The sequence below is a fragment of the Polyodon spathula genome, unplaced genomic scaffold (assembly GCF_017654505.1).
Source record: "Polyodon spathula isolate WHYD16114869_AA unplaced genomic scaffold, ASM1765450v1 scaffolds_1251, whole genome shotgun sequence".
Classification (NCBI taxonomy): domain Eukaryota; kingdom Metazoa; phylum Chordata; class Actinopteri; order Acipenseriformes; family Polyodontidae; genus Polyodon; species Polyodon spathula.
In genome coordinates this window covers 1,357-21,214 of record NW_024472734.1, presented here as the reverse complement: position 1 = coordinate 21,214, position 19,858 = coordinate 1,357, and the positions used below count along the sequence as shown (strand labels likewise).

General features: G+C 47.3%; 1 protein-coding gene across 1 annotated transcript; it reads right to left on the bottom strand.

The window, feature by feature from the left end:
* Positions 1–3: 3 nt before the first annotated feature.
* On the bottom strand, positions 4–19,133 carry LOC121309383 (serine/threonine-protein kinase SIK2-like; the record flags this gene model as incomplete). The annotated part of the gene is made up of 6 exons (XM_041242276.1): positions 4–194; positions 1,499–1,622; positions 1,972–2,096; positions 7,395–7,556; positions 15,892–15,955; positions 18,972–19,133. Coding segments are annotated over 6 exons (828 nt in total), but the record flags the coding sequence as incomplete, so codon positions are not given.
* Positions 19,134–19,858: the final 725 nt, after the last annotated feature.

Below are 19,858 nucleotides of genomic sequence, written 5' to 3'. Positions count from 1 at the left end.
GTGCATGAGTCGCAGTACTTGTTCGTTGTACTCGCCCATCCTGGACTCGCTCTCCTCTAGCGCCCCCTGCTGGTAGAGCACGGGCCGCTGCACTGGCACCTCCAGCAGCATCCACTTGTGTTCCTTGATCTGAGCGATGGTCAGTCGCTTGGAAGGGTCCAGAACCAGCATCCTCCGGATCAGATGCTCGCAGTCTGATGAGAGGAGCACAGAGACACACACACACAGGGCTTGACTCGCTCCCTCGCATGGTTCGGACGGCTTGTAAACCGTGCCCAGTATTTCACTTCTTACCTGTTCAGTAACACCTGTGTTCTTTATCATTCCAGGTTGCTGTTTCCGCTCAGATTATTAATGAAGATGTTTAGGGCTAAGGTGCTTTTTTTAACCACAGTCTGCCTCTGAAAAGGCTCCTTCTGCAACTGAGTTAAAGAAACTGGTTCACCACAGTGTGCTGCTCCGGTCTCTTCTGAAGCTCTCTTTGAAGCTATGCTGGCTCTAGTACCATGCAGTGTTCGTTTATGTCAGAATCTGCTTTTAGAACTGCGCGGAGTGACTTTCTGAGGGGGGCGCTCTAAATAATCTCTCCAGTCATCAGTTCACATAACCCGCTCCGGCTCTGCAAACGCAATCCGTCACTGTGGCATTCAAGCACAACTAGACAAGCTGACACTGTGACTCCTGCGTCAAACTCGCCCTTCTCTAATCAACCTCCAAACTAACAAGGCCCTGGCATGGGGCCACTTTCCTAGCACATTCCCCAGCCCCGGGGGGTCTACTGCAAATTATCTCCATTCTGGAATCCTGGCAGTGAACAACGTGTTTGTACGCTCCCAAAGAAACACAGAGCCCTGTCTAGCAATTCCACAAGCTGATACGCAGGTACTGAAGTCCCTGTGGAGACACGGAGACTCCCTGTACCTACAGGGCTGACAGATTGTTCATTGGAGGAACTACCATGGAACATGCCAATGTCAAGGAGAGTTCAGCTACACAGTGATCGTGGGAGGACAGTGAGAGTGAGCCAGCAGTTAGAAGAAGCTAGGAGACCTTTGAGAGTCCACAGCCTTATGGAACTGCCCTTTGAAGAAGTTACTGTACATTCATAACCCTTCTGCACAGTAACAGTACATGCCTGATTAGATTACCACTGGTTTTATTTTGAAGGAAAAAAAAGGAAGGCAATTGTTTTTGGAATCATTTCAATAAAAGGATAACTAGATTCACGATGCCACAGAGCTGAAGTCACAGCAGTTTCTGGGCAGTGGTTGAGGCTAATGCAATTCAATGCATCTTTCCTGCTGTGCATTGTCCTTTTCTATCTCTGGCCCCTTCTCAAAGCCAGCCCGGCCGCTCCCGATTCTAATTCATGTTTCAGATCATCGTTCTCAAGACTGCAAGCTGAATAATGGTACCTGCTGGATTTCCCAGTTCAGCAATACTGGTTAGAACACATTGAATTTTTACCACAGCGCCCCCTAGTGGCTGGCTGTATTACCTTCAGACATGAAGTAGGGAATCCTGAAGCGGCCCTCCAGGACCCTCCTCCTCAGTACAGGCAGGGAGGGCCCATCGAAGGGCAGGGCTCCACACACCAGCACATACAGGACCACCCCCAGACTCTGAGAGAGACAGAGAGAGACGCCATCAATCACAAGCTGCGCAGGGACTGGACACCATTGTGCACTTCATAGACAAGGCGAGTTCAGCTCAAAAACAACTTCAGCCAATCTCTTCAAATATGATTCACCCTTAAACCTCTATTTCATTTTTAATATCATTTTTAAACAAGATAATGTATGAATTTCCATGAGAACAATTCTAAATGATCTTTACCATCGCAATGTACTTTAATATCTTCGCACACAGGCAGTAGTGCTAAATGAAGAAACACTGAAAGATACATGCGTTCTATTGGTGTGCAGTGAAGAGGTCGCAGTGTGGGGATGGGGGGAGAGCAGGGGACCCTACCCAGATATCGAGCTGCGGACCCTCGTACTGCTGCCCCTCAAACACCTCCGGGGCTGCGTAGGGGGGGCTCCCACACCACGTGGCCAGGGGCTCCCCGGCTTCAAAGAAATTACCAAAGCCAAAATCTGTGAGAGAGACAAACAAAAAAATACACTGAACCAGACAGCCGCTGCTCGCCTGGGAATAGAGCTACTGCTGCTGAATGTGTGTCCTTGAAAAACAAACACGAAACCACCTGGTTCACAAACTGAACAAACACCAACGGCACCACGAGACCTTGTTACTGCTTTCAGCATGCCAGAGAAACATGAGGGAGTCAGCGGCACACAGAGAGACACAGAGAGACACGCGGCTCAGCAGAGACAGAGGGACACACAGGGACACACACTGTGACAGGCAGAGACAGCCTCGTGTTGATTTGATGATGCAGCAGCTGCAGAATGCTGTATTTTCTTCCTTCTTTTTGCATTGTAGTTTGAGTCACTGGAACCTTTACTCCACCTCAATTAAGACACAAGCTTGTTATACTGAACTCTTTCAAACCATTACCATGTTTGGTTATAAAATGCAGAGATAAACAGAGATTTTTGGCCTTGTATAAAAAGGCTGTAAATTCATAAAATAAACACTGAAGAAAGGTATAAACAAATACATGAAAAAAAGATCGGCTGTGTGCAGCTCTGACCAAAGACTTCACATCACCCGATACAATGAACTCATGCTGCTTCCTTAAGCAAAACCTGCTGATCAACGATACATTAACATCTTGAATCACACACGCTTCACACTGACAGAACTGTGGCGCTTCGAAATCTAACATGAAACACTGTGCTGCTATTACAGCTTTATTTTTTGGTTTTATTTTGTGATATCACTGTGTAGTTTCTTTGATGACATGACGTTAAACAGAAGATCTCAAACGTCCTCATAGTGTCTCTTCTCAGTCCTAGATAAAGGTTTTGTCCAGAGCTGGATTGAAGGCAGTTGTGACTGGCAGGACTGGCGCAGGCTCAGGCGTGCTCCCACAGAGCTGGCTGGTAGATGCTGCTGTGTTGTGGGGGTTACAGGAGGAATGCGGCAGGCTGAAGGCTAGTTAACTCTGTTAGAGCAGGGACTGGTTTTCCTGTGTGTGTGTCTGTGTGTGTACAGTATCCCCTCTGAGCATGTGGCTGCCCTGTGACCTCAGAGCAGCGGCACAGAAAACAAAGCGCCCGCTGGCTCCCCGCGTCTGCCAACAAGGCTAAATGGATTTGCAGTCCTGAATGCTAAGCATTTGATTGTATTAGCACAGGCTGGGAGCTCTCTCACATCCACCCCACATGACAGCGCTCAGGTCACTGTTAGTTAACCTCTTCTTGTCTCCTGTATGCTGTTGACAGCATGTTTCTTTCACTGGATCAGACTGCATTGACAGTCCTGTTTGTTTACACAGTCAATAGCTTTGTACGCAGGTGGGTTCTCGCAGATAGTATAATAACCACAAGACAACACGTCACCCACTGTGCTGTGCGAATAACAGTATCACAACACTGAGACATACATCACTTCAATTAGCAGGAAAGAAGGAGACTCTGATAGCAAAGTTTCACAGATAAGGGCTTATGAATTTATTTCAGCTACATTAATAAAGCTCAGTAAAGAAAATGCATTCCTTTAAATTGAAGGATAAAGCAGCCAGCCAGAAAGGTAGAGCGAAGGTCTCCTCCTCTGTGCTAACCCTCTTGACGTGATGAATGCTGAGCAGGCAGTGTTGACGTCAATGCTCCCCTGGTGTCCTGCCTGTTTCAGGAGCTCGCCCAGGAGAACGCTTCACAATAATAGTCTCTAATCCTCCAGCACCTGCTGCCTGTAACTGGATCCAAACACAGCCCTGCACTTCACTGCAGCTGGCTGGCCAACGCCAGCCAGTCTACCAGAGCCCCGTGCAGAGAGGACTTTAGAAACAACCGTTTCAACAACAAGCCTTCAACATCTTCCATCGATCCAACGACAACCGTTTCAACGACAAGCCTTCAACATCTTCCATCGATCCAACGACAACCGTTTCAACGACAAGCCTTCAACATCTTCCATCGATCCAACGACAACCGTTTCAACGACAAGCCTTCAACATCTTCCATCGATCCAACGACAACCGTTTCAACGACAAGCCTTCAACATCTTCCATCGATCCAACGACAACCGTTTCAACGACAAGCCTTCAACATCTTCCATCGATCCAACGACAACCGTTTCAACGACAAGCCTTCAACATCTTCCATCGATCCAACGACAACCGTTTCAACGACAAGCCTTCAACATCTTCCATCGATCCAACGACAACCGTTTCAACGACAAGCCTTCAACATCTTCCATCGATCCAACGACAACCGTTTCAACGACAAGCCTTCAACATCTTCCATCGATCCAACGACAACCGTTTCAACGACAAGCCTTCAACATCTTCCATCGATCCAACGACAACCGTTTCAACGACAAGCCTTCAACATCTTCCATCGATCCAACGACAACCGTTTCAACGACAAGCCTTCAACATCTTCCATCGATCCAACGACAACCGTTTCAACGACAAGCCTTCAACATCTTCCATCGATCCAACGACAACCGTTTCAACGACAAGCCTTCAACATCTTCCATCGATCCAACGACAACGACAAGCCTTCAACATCTTCCATCGATCCAACGACAACCGTTTCAACGACAAGCCTTCAACATCTTCCATCGATCCAACGACAACCGTTTCAACGACAAGCCTTCAACATCTTCCATCGATCCAACGACAACCGTTTCAACGACAAGCCTTCAACATCTTCCATCGATCCAACGACAACCGTTTCAACGACAAGCCTTCAACATCTTCCATCGATCCAACGACAACCGTTTCAACGACAAGCCTTCAACATCTTCCATCGATCCAACGACAACCGTTTCAACGACAAGCCTTCAACATCTTCCATCGATCCAACGACAACCGTTTCAACGACAAGCCTTCAACATCTTCCATCGATCCGATGACTAACATTTTGACTTGATGTCTTCTTCAAAGTCTAGCTGAAACATTTGTCATTGAATCTATTAACCAGGCTGACTGAAGACACACACAGAAAGGCTTCTAGTGGCAGCGTTTGCAGTTAAATTTCAGTTTCTTTCAGTATTTCAGCTACTTCACAAGGTCACTCCGGTGGCATTTCTATCACATGGAGACTCTTCTGTATCTGGCCTCTGTGGCTCTTTCTTTGAAATGTCCAGCAGCTCGCGATCGCTTTGAAGGCGCGTCTCTGACCTTTCTTTATGCAGGCTACTCTCCCAGGGTGGGCAGAGGAGGAATGTGGCACGGCACAGCGGGACCCCTTTTCACATTTCACAAATAAACCAGGAGACCTGGAAATGTCAGCCGTCCCTGAGACAGGACTAGCCAGGACCGAGAGAGGCATCAGGGAGAGGAAAAGAAAGAACAAACATCAGGGAAGATAGAAACAAAAGACAGAACAAAGGAAGAAGAGGGGAAGAAAAGGTAGAAGCAGCTTTCTAAAATAGCTGAATAAAGCAATCACCAATCTCACAGGCTGGCAACAGCGTGTTTCACAAGCACTGGAGTCAGGTTCAAAGAACCAGCACTGATTTGTATCAGTCTGCTTGCTGCTCCCAAACACTTAGTACTTTGAAACCTTTTCAACCCTCCCTGAATGACTGGGATCCTGGAGACTCGCCCCTAATCAATGAGCTACAAGGAGAAGGACCAGCGCGGAGTGACTGGGATCCTGGAGACTCGCCCCTAATCAATGAGCTACGAGGAGCAGGACCAGAGCGGAGTGACTGGGATCCTGGAGACTCACCCCTAATCAATGAGCTACGAGGAGCAGGACCAGCGCGGAGTGACTGGGATCCTGGAGACTCGCCCCTAATCTTGATCCAGTCTTCAAGGATCCCAATGGTATGGCAGCATCAACAGCTGTGCAGAGGTGTCTCCTCTACCCTTTGTCTGAAGTCCACTTCATTTCTCTGCTCAGATCGATCGCTGTGTTCAGTAAAACTGCTTTGAATTCAACACGGTGTGCCCAATGCCGTAGGGGCATGTGTGGGATTGCTCTCACAATTCCTCAGACTCACACGCCCCGCCTGCCTGTGCTTCAGCAGGCAGTCCACAGTATATTTGCACCTTGCTGCAGGAAACTGCAGGTCCCTGTTAATTCAAAGCAGCTTCTCCGACCCCCCCTTTCGTACCTACCTGCTACATGAACGCCTCTGAAAGGCTGTTCAGTGGCTCTTTGATGAGCCCTCTCTGTGCTTCTGTCTCGTTTGGTAGAGCTGCTGAAAGTGCACTGTGCTCTTAGTGTATTCACTGCACCGGGACCTGCACATTGTGATGTGTGTGTGTTCCATCGTGATGTGTGTGTATTGTTCCAGCCCTGCTCATCGTGATGTGTGTGTATTGTTCCAGCCCTGCTCATTGATGTGTGTGCACCCAGCCCTGCACATCGTGATGTGTGTGTATTGTTCCAGCCCTGCTCATCGTGATGTGTGTGTATTGTTCCAGCCCTGCTCATCGTGATGTGTGTGTATTGTTGTTCGTGATGTGTGTGTATTGTTCCAGCCCTGCTCATCGTGATGTGTGTGTATTGTTCCAGCCCTGCTCATCGTGATGTGTGTGTATTGCTCCAGCCCTGCCCGATCGTGTGTGTGTATCGTACCAGCCCTGCTCATCGTGATGTGTTCCAGCCCTGCTCATCGTGATGTGTTGTATTTCCAGCCCTGTTCAGTGCTCATCGTGATGTGTGATGTTCCAGCCCTGCTCATCTGCTCCATTGATGTGTGTGTATTGTTCCAGCCCTGCTGCTGATCGTGTGTGTGTATTGTTCCAGCCCTGCTCATCGTATTGTGTGTGTATTGTTCCAGCCCTGCTCATCGTGATGTGTGTGTATTGTTCCAGCCCTGCTCATCGTGATGTGTGTGTATTGTTCCAGCCCTGCTCATCGTGATGTGTGTGTATTGTTCCAGCCCTGCTCATCGTGATGTGTGTGTATTGTTCCAGCCCTGCTCATCGTGATGTGTGTGTATTGTTCCAGCCCTGCTCATCGTGATGTGTGTGTATTGTTCCAGCCCTGCTCATCGTGATGTGTGTGTATTGTTCCAGCCCTGCTCATCGTGATGTGTGTGTATTGTTCCAGCCCTGCTCATCGTGATGTGTGTGTATTGTTCCAGCCCTGCTCATCGTGATGTGTGTGTATTGTTCCAGCCCTGCTCATCGTGATGTGTGTGTATTGTTCCAGCCCTGCTCATGTATTGTTCCAGCCCTGCTCATCGTGATGTGTGTGTATTGTTCCAGCCCTGCTCATCGTGATGTGTGTGTATTGTTCCAGCCCTGCTCATCGTGATGTGTATGTATTGTTCCAGCCCTGCGGAGGGAGTCTGAAGCTGCCTACCGGCTATCTTGATGTTCATGTGTCCGTCCAGAAGCAGGTTCTCTGCCTTGAGGTCACGGTGCACGATGCTGCTGTTGTGACAGTACTCCACCGCACACAGGATCTGCCAGAACTTGCAGCGTGCTTCCGGTTCACTCAGCCTCCCGTGGGTGGCCAGGTAATCTGTAAAGAGAAAGCAATCCCATTCAGTTACTTATTACTACTATGAAAGCAATGGAACTACAGTTACAAATAGTTCCTTCTCAGGCACAGTTTACATTTTTAAATATTTTGGCTCTCGAACTCGCTCATTCTCTCCTCGGTTGCCATTTTCTAGTAAGATGAAATGAAAAGCACATTTCCTACCGATACTAACCCGAACCAGAACACGGTTGCCATGACGACAAAAGAAATGCCATGACAACCAGAACAACACTGGTGTTCTCTGCTTAAGAGAGCAAACAAAAGAAAGACATTGATAAATAAACAGCAGAGCTGTGCTTCAGGCCAGGTCTTGTGTCTCATCTGCCCCTAGTGTGTACAATGAATCAATTCAAGTGCTGGTTGGCATTTTACCCGCATCCAGCACTGCTCTGGCTGGCTCAGTTGGTAGAGTGCAGGACTTTGCTTTGTAAGATAGTCAGTTCAAATCCCATTTGAGAGAGAGGTGTTAAAATATTGTTTTTAATTTACCTTAGACCTGTTTGGCTTTGAAACCAGGAATGAGTTGTGCCAGGTCCACATCACACAAGGGAATAACACATTTCAGCAGTGGCCCAGCTCGCTATGGTGGTAGAGTGTGGGAGTGTGGTTCCTAGGTTAGTGGGCTCAAACCCTGTTAAGAGCAAGTGCTTTCCTGTCATTTTCAAAGACTTTGCCCCTTTTTGAGAGGCTTTACAAAAACGTGTTACAGAACGGAACAGTGTGTGGGGTACAAGTATGAAAAATAATAATATAAAGAGCTTGCTATAAGGTCTTGTATGCAATGCAAGCCTCTCACATGCTGTCAGGTGGTGCAGTGTGATAATGCAGTACTGCTGGGCTGCTCTGCTTGGAGTACTCAGTTCAAATCCAGCTGAGTTTTTCCTTTATTTTCAAAGATTTGGTTAATTTCCTATATAAGGCAATGAAAAAGCAGGCTCTTCCATGGAAGTGAGTTGGACTGGGTTCAAATAGTTCTTTGCTTTGTTTTCAAAGGATTTGTTAATTGACCTTATATATACTGTGAACCAGCACTTTCCTGTGGGAGCTGGTGGTGCAGCAGGCTAATCCCACAGCCGTCTCTCCCTGAAGATGGTGGTTCAAATCTGGGTCCTGGAGGAGCATCCTGAAGTAAGTAATGCTGTTAGTTGTGAGTCATGGTGGTGGTTGTAAGTCTGGGTGTTGGTTGTAAAGCAATAATGCTGGTTGTAACTAATGATGTTGGTTGTGTTTCCACAGGAGGAGGAAGAGGAGGGCAGCTTGCCCAGAAGAGGAGGATGAAGAGGGGGCTTGGGCCCCCAGCTGTGGGGAGAGTGGAAGACAGGGGTGTTGCTTCTAGAGGAGGGAGGTGGGTGGGGATGATATTATTGTACCCCTTTTTCTTCCCTAGACCCAGTTGTTGTAGGTAGAGGACCAGGTCTTGAGGAGCAGAAATGACTGGGTCTAGGGAAGAAAAAGGGGTACAATAATATCATCCCCCACCCACCTCACTCCTCTGGAAGCAACACCCCTGTCTTCCACTCTCCCCACAGCTGGGGGCCCAAGCCCCCTCTTCATCCTCCTCTTCTGGGCAAGCTGCCCTCCTCTTCCTCCTCCTGTGGAAACACAACCAACATCATTAGTTACAACCAGCATTATTGCTTACAACCAACACCCAGACTTACAACCTCCACCATAACTCATATCCAACAGCATTACTTACCTCAAGAACTCACCTCCAGGACCCAGATTTGAACCATCATCTTCAGGGAGTGGAGGCTGTGGGATTAGCCCCCTGCACCACCAGCTCCCACAGGAAAGTGCTGGTTCACAGTATATATAAGGTCAATTAACAAAACCTTTGAAAACAAAGCAAAGAACTATTTGAACCCAGACCATCTCACTTCCATGAAAGAGCCTGCTTTCATTGCCTTATATTGGAAATGAAGCAACTCTTTGAAAATAAATAATGAACTCACCTGGATTTGAACCCAGGTCCCCCCAGGTGAACAGCACAACATACCAGGGACCAAGCCCACTGCACCACCTGCCTGCTTGTGAGAGTCTAGCATTCTAACCTTGTATATGAGATTCACTTCCCTTGTCAGAGATCTCCCTGCTGGAGTTGAGAATCCTGGCGCTGGTTGCACAGTTGCAGTTTCACGCCAGTGAAGAGAGGAGGGATTATGAAACACACACCTATTACACAGCAGGGCTCTGAGGTCAATGCTAGCAGTGTTAATACTTCTCATATATGTGAGAACTCGGTGGCTTCCAGAGGAACATGTGTTTGTTATATTGTGTCCCTGGTCAAGCTGCAGAATCAGAAGCTGAAATAATTCCACTCCCTGCAACGTTTCTTACAGCTGAAACAGTAAAAGCTGGATGTTTTTCTTGTCACTGCATTATGATGTAGTCTTTCATGCCCTCTAATACTGCACTCTCTCTAACTTCAACTCACTCTTACTGCAAATGTGTCCATGTGTGACCATTACTATAGAGGACCTACATGTAACAAAGAAACTTATTTACATGAAATGTAATCTGTTCCCACATTTCATTATCTGTGAAAAAGGAACCGTTACAAGTCACTGAGAAAAGTAATCCAGTTGCAGGACCGGGTTGCTTCCTGACACTGCTGTACACATGACTTCTGGCTTTTGTCCTTGGGAGATTCCAGGAAAATAACCTAAAACATTGCAATTAGGGAGGTGGGTATTTTTACACTCTGGCCTCTTTTGTTTGAAATTAAAATTGCTCTTGAGACTTGGGGAGATCAAAAACCAGACAGAGGATGCGGGGTGCGTTTACACTCCTGCACATCTATCAGATATTAAAATGTGTGTCTCGCTCAGATCGGGGCAAAATAACTCCCGCCCCCCATCAAATGATGTAATGAAGATAGGAGAGATCCGCTCTTCCCTGCAGCAGACTGGGAGTTCATTTCAGATCATTTTAACAGTGGGCTCCTGTGCAGATCATTCTGATCTAGTCATTGATACATTCTGTTACATGAATGAATGAAAACACAATCATTTTTACCACAAAGGCATTTCAAGCATGGTTCGGATATCAACCAATCAGCTGCTTCCCCTGTTGACTGACGGGCTTTCAGCCAGTAGCATGAACCAGATAATTGTCCGTTATCTTGAGATCAACCAGGGAAGCGGAGCAGGGACTGAAAGGGTAGCCGGAGCATGCTGAGCGCGTGATTGTAGCTCCCTGAGAAACCTGCCTGAATCAGAGTCTTTATCTTCAGTTTATGAGTGAGACACAAGAGCAAAAGATCAGTCCACCTCCACACAAGCTGCTCTCAACCTGCAGCCTTGGCCATTGCCGCTGTGTCCGACCGGGGATTTCTCAGCAGCTGCTCTCAGTGTGATGTGTGTCAAAGCCGTGTTTTCACTGTGCATACGGGTTTCTCGCTAAATATATAAATGTGAAAACTTTTTTTTTTTTTTGTTTGTTTGTTTTTTCAGATGTGCAGAGTTCAGTTCATTAGTTGTCTTGTTTTGGCCCCAGTCAGCAGAAGGACGCGCTATGTGCTGCTCAGCTGTAAATGAGTAACCAGTGCCCTGCCAGCGGGACAGTGCTGGCTGTGTTGAAGGGAGTGCCAGTAACCCTGTGGGGAGGACAGGGCTCCGTCGCCAGGTATCTATGACGTCAGATTCCTGACCCCGAGATAACCAAGTTGAACTCAGTGGCAGGATCCTGGTTTGCTGTTGCTGTTGCCAGAGAGGAGGAGGGGGAGGCAGTATCTGAATTAGACGCGAGAACTTAAGAACATTTCTGAACGACAGGAGGCCGTTCAGCCCATCAAAGCCTGTCTGGTTTCCAGTGGCTGATCTCATGTTACAGGATCCCAGAGACTCTGCCTCAACAACATGGCTAGGCAGCCCACTCCATATCACTTCTCCTCAACGCGCTACAGCGGACACTAGCAGCCAGGCTCCTCGCGAGCTCCGGCGGACACCTGCAGGGCTGGCCTTTGTCCTCCAGAGGCGGGAGCTCTCCTGGGTATAAAAGAGGGAGCTGGCTGGGTCGTGGGATCGGAGGGCGCCCCTGAACCTTCAGTCCTCCTCAGCTGTGATGGAAATGCTGCATTTGAGGGCAGTGTAGCGAATGGAAGTGAGAGAAGTGGACATTTATTCTGATACACGCAGCTGTTTACTCAGACTAACGACTGAACTGAGGAAAGTGACAAGGAGGGAAGAAGTAGGGCAGGCGGTCCCTGCAGAGAGGAGTTCATTTGCATGCGAGTGGAGTCAGTGCTGCTTCTATTCATGCAGCCCTCAGTTCAGATTGATAGCGCTGCCCTTGTAGCACACTGGAGTGAAATTACTGAGAGCCAAGAGCTGCTCCCGTTTAATTAGAGCCGCGCTCAGAGAAATCATTTAACATGCTGGTTACAGGAAGGGGGGGGCACTGACACAGACTTTATATTTCTGTACACTCGCTGCATTCACTGGACCACATGTCATGCCAGAAAAGACCTTTTTCATTTTGAAGGGACAGGATTTACAGCTTTGACTTGTGCTAGTCATGCCCAAAAAAATCTCAAATCTTTTGAATACATTCATTAGTAAATTGATGACACTGATGACGGATGACATCACCAGAGTCACACCGTCAGCCCCACTGCTCGGAAACTAAACACAGCGAGCTTCCAGGAACACGAGTGAAACCCAGCGAATTCACGAGAGCTGCTGCACTCAGAACAGTAATGAACTCCGTCTCAACAAGCACCCCTCGGGGGAGGGAGTTCAATCCACAGTGTGAAAAGACAGCACAAGAGCTCTCCAATCCTCCAGTAATGTGAGACTCCTCAGCACAGCTGGGCTCTCCAAGCTAAAGAAGTGGATCTGTAGCTCAGTGCGCAGCAGGAACAGTGCCAGCAGGCAGGGCCCGTGCACCCACATAGACACACACGGGGTTAGCGGTCACTGCACCCTCCGCTGGGAGTGCAACAGGACATTACCTTGAAGTCATGAGAACTTGCAAGAAATACTGTACACCCTTGCATGCCAGCCGTGCATGAACTGCAGCTTTACATTTCAACTGTAATGCTACTCTGCACTGCTGTAAAAACAAGGACTCTTATTTACTTTACTGACCACAAACAATATGAAGCAAATAAAACACAGAAATGCTATTATTATTATTATTATTTCCAGTGCTGCAGATGGAACACACTTAAAAAGGCCTGCATGCACAAACTATCCATTTCTAAAGAAACGATCACATTGTATTCCTGATTGCTCGCCTTGCTATAGCAGTAAAGCATTGTGACTCTCTCCAAACACAGACTAGTTATTACACAGATTCACCTTCCTCAGAGTCACATGACAGTGGCAGGTTATGCTGAGGGGAATGAAGATGGGGCTGAGAAATCCAGTCAAACATGCACTGCAAGCAAGTGGAGGCAATGCTACATTTCAGCTTTATTGAGAAAATGGGTTTTAAAAGAATTATGAGTTTTGCCTTTAACATGACAATGAGCCAGACCAGTAGGAGAATGACTCTGATGATGTCAATCTCCTCCCCAGGTCATGGGCTCCAGATAAAATGACATCATTGGGCTGGGATCTCTCTCTCTCTCTCGCTCTCTCTCTCGCTCTCTCAGCGGTGTTCCTCTGAATCAATGCAGTACATTCTGTACCCGCACTGGAGGCTGGGCCCTTTAAAACACTGTGCTCATTGCAGCAATAGCCTGAACCTTTCAGGAAATAATAACTTTAAAAACAGGGAAACAGCAGGGCTGAGGCAGAGGCATGACTATTTTAAACAGCTTTGCAGAGGATTCATTGTAAAGGATGACTCCACCACACTTTTAGCAGCTTTATTTTGTGCCAAATAAAATAAAAAACCTGTTTAGTGGCATTTTAAACAGATGCACGTATCTGCAAACCCTGACAGGGTTAAAGACTTCTGGCGTAATAATATTCTGCAGAGAATGGCATCTGCTCTTAAGCCTGCGCGCCCCCCATGTCTTCAGCAGGGAATCTAATTAGATGTCAAGCATGACATGTACTGGGCTCCTCTGTTTTCATTAGCTCCTGGATTATTCAGAAGAGACCCACTTTCCTCTCTCTTTTCTCCGTCTCCACTGCACTCTGCAATCTCTGCTCTGGAGTGACCCTTTGCACTGAAGCACACTCTCAGACACCTTCTCAACTTCACAGATTTGCACAGAATCCATGTGAGGACAACGCCTTTTAATATGTAGCCAACAAAATAATTCCATGAATCTCACCTGCTGTGCTACTCCATTCACTACACAGGTCTCCTCCAGTGTGCTTAAAAAACACAAGCAAGCATTTTCAAACACAGCCCCTCACTGCACAGCACAGCATTGTACAGCACAGCCCCTCACTGCGCAGCACTGCACAGACACAGCCCCTCACTGCACAGCACTGTACAGACACAGTCCCAGGCTGCATTCACTCAGTGGAGACGCCTGTAAGCAGCCTTCACAGTGACAACAATCGCTCCACGACATCACAGATGTTCTGAAACCGCAGGCTTCAGCAAGTTGAAGGGGATGGTTAAGAAGGCACAGCCCCTCCTTTTCTCCGCTCTGATTTTGTGAATGCAGGGGAGGGCGTGGCACGCAGCGGTCACACGCGACCGGAAGCACAACATTCCTGCTCTTGGAAACCTGGCCTGATGGGAGTGATGTCATTTCAGGAGTACAGTGGTGCACGGGGTCGCATTGCAGAGCTTCTGTAACAAACCTTTGCAGCAGCAGCAGCAGCAACTAACTAACTCTGAACTAGACTGTCCAGCCAAGAGCAACCAATCCCAGGCTGTGCTGTGAATGGGACCCTTGGTGATGTCTTTACTGCTCTTATAAATCATTCAGGCTGTGCTGTGAATGGGACCCTTGGTGATGTTTTACTGCTCTTATAAATCATTCAGGCTGTGCTGTGAATGGGACCCTTGGTGATGTCTTTACTGCTCTTATAAATCATTCAGGCTGTGCTGTGAATGGGACCCTTGTCTGTACCCATGCGTTATAATGGCAGGGTAACCACGACAGTTAAAGGCACATTACACTTGTCAGATAATACTCATTATTAGAACATAGCAGTTCATTTATTACTGTCACAAGGTAATTAAGCCTTGTTATATCAGTCCCAACACCACGCTCGGATGAGTCAGTTCCTATTGGGTGACAAGTCAGCCAAATGTCAAAGAAGCGTGATGTTCTGCTTTCTATCGTTGTGCGTGTCAGAGGCTTGCAGCAGCACTGGCTTCCTGACAGGCTTGGAGTGTGGGAGGAAGCACAGGGCGCTGCTGCTGAAACTACAGCGGCTCTCTGGGAATACTCCGTCAACAAGCTCCGAGAAATCATGGAAGAACACAGCAAGCAAACAGCTCAGGGGTTCACAAGAGGAAACTGCACTGCCTCGTGTTAGACCCTCCTGGAACTGAGCTCCACCTCCCCGAGGGTGAAAGCACAAACTCTTTTGCACTTTCATAATCTACTGCAAGCAGGTCTTTAGATTCTCTCTTCTATAGCAGAGACACACACAGACACCAACACACGGCCATACACTGAGAAAGAGACACACACACACACAGTGCCCACAGACACACACACAGCGTGCGGATCATCTTACTGCCCTCACGTCCAATCAATAGCTATGTTTACATGTGAATAAATTGGCCCACATAGCAGCTCTCAATACCATTTCACTTCACACAGACACATTTCACGAGGACTCTCATATTGCTGCAGAACTGCAGGCAGCCATTTCACATTTCTCCAGTGTGTATTTCACAGTGTAACTCAGCAGGGATGCATGTTATCAAAGAGCTCCACGCTCCATGTGTATTTCACAGTGTAACTCTCAGCAGGGATAAGGTCAGGTCAGGAGTGCTGAGGGGATGGGATGGGTTACCTAGTCATGTTGCTGAAGGAGACTCTTCTTCACACAAAGAGTGCTGAGGGGATGGGATGGGTTACCTAGTCATGTTGCTGAAGGAGACTCTTCTTCACACAGAGAGTGCTGAGAGGATGGGATGGGTTACCTAGTCAAGTTGCTGATGCAGAATCACTGGGATCCTTTAAGACCCGACTTGGCAAAGTTCTGAGATCAGTCAGCTGCTCGGAACCGGACGAGCACAGATGGCCTCCTCTCAATTGAGAATGTGCTCATATCTCTGTAACTAAAATCATGAACTATCTCCTATACAGATGAGCAACTCCACAGACAGAGCTTTCCTTTAGATCCCCACAAAACAACGGAACAGCACAGCCACCTCATGACGTGGAGATCATCAATGCATCTCCCGATGGGTAATCCCATTACAGAACTCAAGTCCGCTCACTTACCAAAAATCTCCCCGTTCTTGGCGTACTCCGTTACAAGGTACAGCATGTTTTTTGTCTCCATTACCTGTTGATGAAAAGAATGCGTTACTAGAAACAGGAAAACAGGGCTCAAGTTAAAAGGGATATTCTCAGTGAGGAGTCAAACAATTGAAAGGGAACTGCAGTGGCTTCATTTAAAAGAACACGTCGCTGGCAAAATAATCCCAGTCCATCTAATGTGCATTCATTTCCCAGCTCTCAGGCTTTCACATTATGGTTAAGCGGAAGGGTGGTTTTTTTTAATGGTAATTTATGTGAAGAGTATCAATCGCAGTCCTTGCAGATACTTCAATGCACTTCAGGGCAACTTCATCAAGTCTCATGAAGAAACTGAAACGCGTCAGTCACAGGAAATTGGGACTCAGTGACTGGGACTCGGATGCCAGCCGATGCATCCAGCTTCTGGGAGTGCTTTTAAAATAAACACTGATCAGCCCTCCATTAGATCAGAAACAGAGAAGCTAATTACATGACGAAACATAAAAACAAGAACTATGACGAGTTCCCCACCTCCCTCCCTCCCTCCCTCTCACACGCACACACACAGAGAGACAGACACACTCAGAGAGAGACACACACAGACACAGAGACTGAGACACACACACAGACACTCAGAGACTGAGACACACAGACACACACACAGAGACTGAGACACACACAGACACACACACAGAGACTGAGACACACAGACACACACACACACAGACTGAGACACACACACACACACAGACACACAGAGACTGAGACACACACAGAGAGACTGAGACACACACAGTCACTGCTCTCAGATCCCGTTTGTACAGTTCTACACTCTGGAGCCGAGAAAGGCCAGTGAACCAGGCTGGAAGTCGAGTCTCCGAGTCCCCACACAGCTGCTGAGCTTGTGAAAGCAGCCGGCCCTCTGTACTACACATACAGGGTTGATTGATTGATTTGTGACCAATGCTGTGCGATTAATGATTTCAATAAAGAGTCTGTTTAAAAATGTAACACTAATCAAAGGCAATGCATTTCCTGTATACACTGCAGAGTGTTTATCTAACACTTTGACTTAATCCTGTGTGTCTATTAGCATGTATACAGAACATCTCCCTTATAAAGACCAGCATCCTGTCAGTTACACACTGAAGCAGACACAGCAGCCACAGGCACAGCGGTCATACAGCCAAGCAATCGTTGGACTGGGGAGGAGAGTAAATGCACTGGACCACTAGGAGTGTGAAGATGGGTTAGGCTGTGTCTGGACTACAGATATATAAATAGAGATATCTATTTGCCTGACTGTTATGAAGTTCTATCTTTCAGAGTGCTCCTGGGCTCTGTTGCTCAAATGCAGATTTTTCTTTTCCTCTGTATCTGCCTGGCTTTGAGCTTGTCTGGAGAATGCTAAATGCCAGGGCTGAACAGCCTTGTTCCCCGCACATCATGTGACAGTGTGAGCTGTGCAGTCTGCTGGCAGCGGGCAGTGTGTGGCGAGGATGAAAGGCTCAGGCATGTTCCAGGGCTGCAGTCTGGTACGAGCTTGCTTCCATGTGATCTGTCAGCAGAGCTCTGCCGTGACTCAGTACACTCCTCTATTAATTAGAAACACAATTCTCTGGACGCCTCAGAACTTGTTCAAATATAGCAGAAGGGGAAAAAAAAAAAAAACACATCCAAGCTTTTGCTGAATGGTTTTCAATAGGGCTGCTATCAGCAGAGCGGAATAGTTCTTTATGTTGACATGCTGACGAGACAGCTGACCTGGGGGTCGACTGACAGCAGGTCACCTGACTCTGAGGTCACTGTGAAGCGATGGGCTTTCAGACCGAGTGCAGCTGCCATCACAAACCATCAGCATCGAGAGTTTAAAACATTAATAAATAAATAAATAAATGCTTTAAAAAGAACTTGAACCCAGTGTAGCAGCAGAGGCTTCAGAATGAAAAATAAATCAAAAGAAACAGGCGTTTCTTGCAAAGCTGCACGCTTGAGACGCACGCAGGGAATACGAGTGAGTGGCAGGGCTGGGTTGGGACAGTACTGTGTTAGCTATTTGAACACAGGCCTCCTGTTTCTTTCTGTGTGGTGAATATTGTTTTTCACTACGTCCAAAGGGCCCGGTACTAAATTCCACTACAGTGTCCTTGACTAGCCAGCTGCTGTTCTGAGACCCTGCCACCCCCCCCTTCTCTTCTTGTTGTTTTTATTTTGCATTAATGATGATGTCACGACAGCCCACAGAGAGAACGTTGCATTCTACACAGGAAACTGTGAGGTCATCAGCTGAACTCACTCCCCCTTGAATAACCCTCACAGGCTGCACTGAAGAAGAGGCTATTTAAAGGACCTGTCGTTTCCATGGGAACTGCCCTGCAGGTTTTCAGCTAGTTCCCTTTAGCTCGGATGTTTGAAACAAAACACATAAACAAACCCCCACACTGGGCACACAGCGCTAAGATGTAAAGACGAAGCTATGAATACATATTTCATGACATCGTGTTCAACACTCAAACACTCCCTTAATGTTTCAATCACACTAAGCTATGAAATTGGCAAGAAGCTACTAACCAGGGTGAAATGACCCAGGAAGTGAAGCAGTTAAAGACTTCCTGGGAGTCAAGGCAAGCAAACTGAGAACTTCGTGTAGCACCGGATGCCAAGTTTGCTCAAACAAAGCGTCATTTTAAAAGCTGCACATTTCTGACCTATGTAGCTAATGCAAGCGCAAAATGGGCAAGATTGGATTTTTTTTTTATTTTAATGCTCCTGTATTCAAGTCCTGGACAAAAAGAACTGCTTCCTCTGTGAAAATGAAGAGAGGAGGAGATCCTGGACAGAGATAACTGGAGTGAAAGAGCCTCTAAACGAATGAAATAGCCCTGACTGGAGAGGCGAGGGCTGGGCGTGAACCTCACAGCATCCGCTTCAAGGAGGAGCGACTCGCCATTCAACTGAGAGCCACTCTGCAGTGGACAGGCAAGCACAGGTCTGGGGCTGACGTCAGTGTTGTTCACTCACCAGCCACCAGGAGGCGGTCCACTCCTACTGTACATGCATACCTGGTAGAGCTTGATAATGTGCGGATGATTCAGCATCTTCATGATCTGAACTTCTCGGTAGATCTTCTCTAAATTCACAGCGTCCAGTTGAGACTTGTCAATAATCTTTATTGCAACCTGGCAAAAAAACCAAGAAAATATGAAGAGACACCCACAATCATATCAGACAAGAGCCCCAGTGATATTCTACACTCATTGCTATGAATGGGTGCAGAGTGTTTGTATCATTGCTGTATCGTTGCTATGGATTTCTGAGGCTATCATGCAAACATGTCATTCTACTGTGTTTTAACAAATCACAAAATAGAGTTTCAGTCACATGACGTTTCTACTCAGAGGAACGTATCCAGTCAGCATTAACAGTACAAAGCTGAAGCACAAAAGAATGAGCAGGTGTTAAGACAGAGTGGGATTTCTTGGTGGAAGGGCGTTGCACATGTCAGTGAAACCTGCAGCTTGTGAATGCAGGGCGTGTCTGGAGAGACTCCGGGGGGGAGACAGGCACATTACTGCAGTCATTAAAGAAGTGAAACTGCAGGGTTATTAGTTAGTCCTGCAATTAAAGACTGCAGTGCACACTTCATTCTTAAATTGCATGTCTGATGCATACAAACCACAGCAGAAAACACTGAACCCTTCCTGCTTCACTTAGTGCCTTATAGTTCAACACCTGGACACCCAACGTATGAACTGAAACACTGAACTCCTTTTCTCCTAGTCTCCACGCATCTGCACCACTGCTTATCCACTCGTTCAGTCTGTCACCCTGCAAACACTCTCCACGCATCTGCACCACTGCTTATCCACTCGTTCAGTCTGTCACACTGCAAACACTCTCCACGCATCTGCACCACTGCTTATCCACTCGTTCAGTCTGTCACACTGCA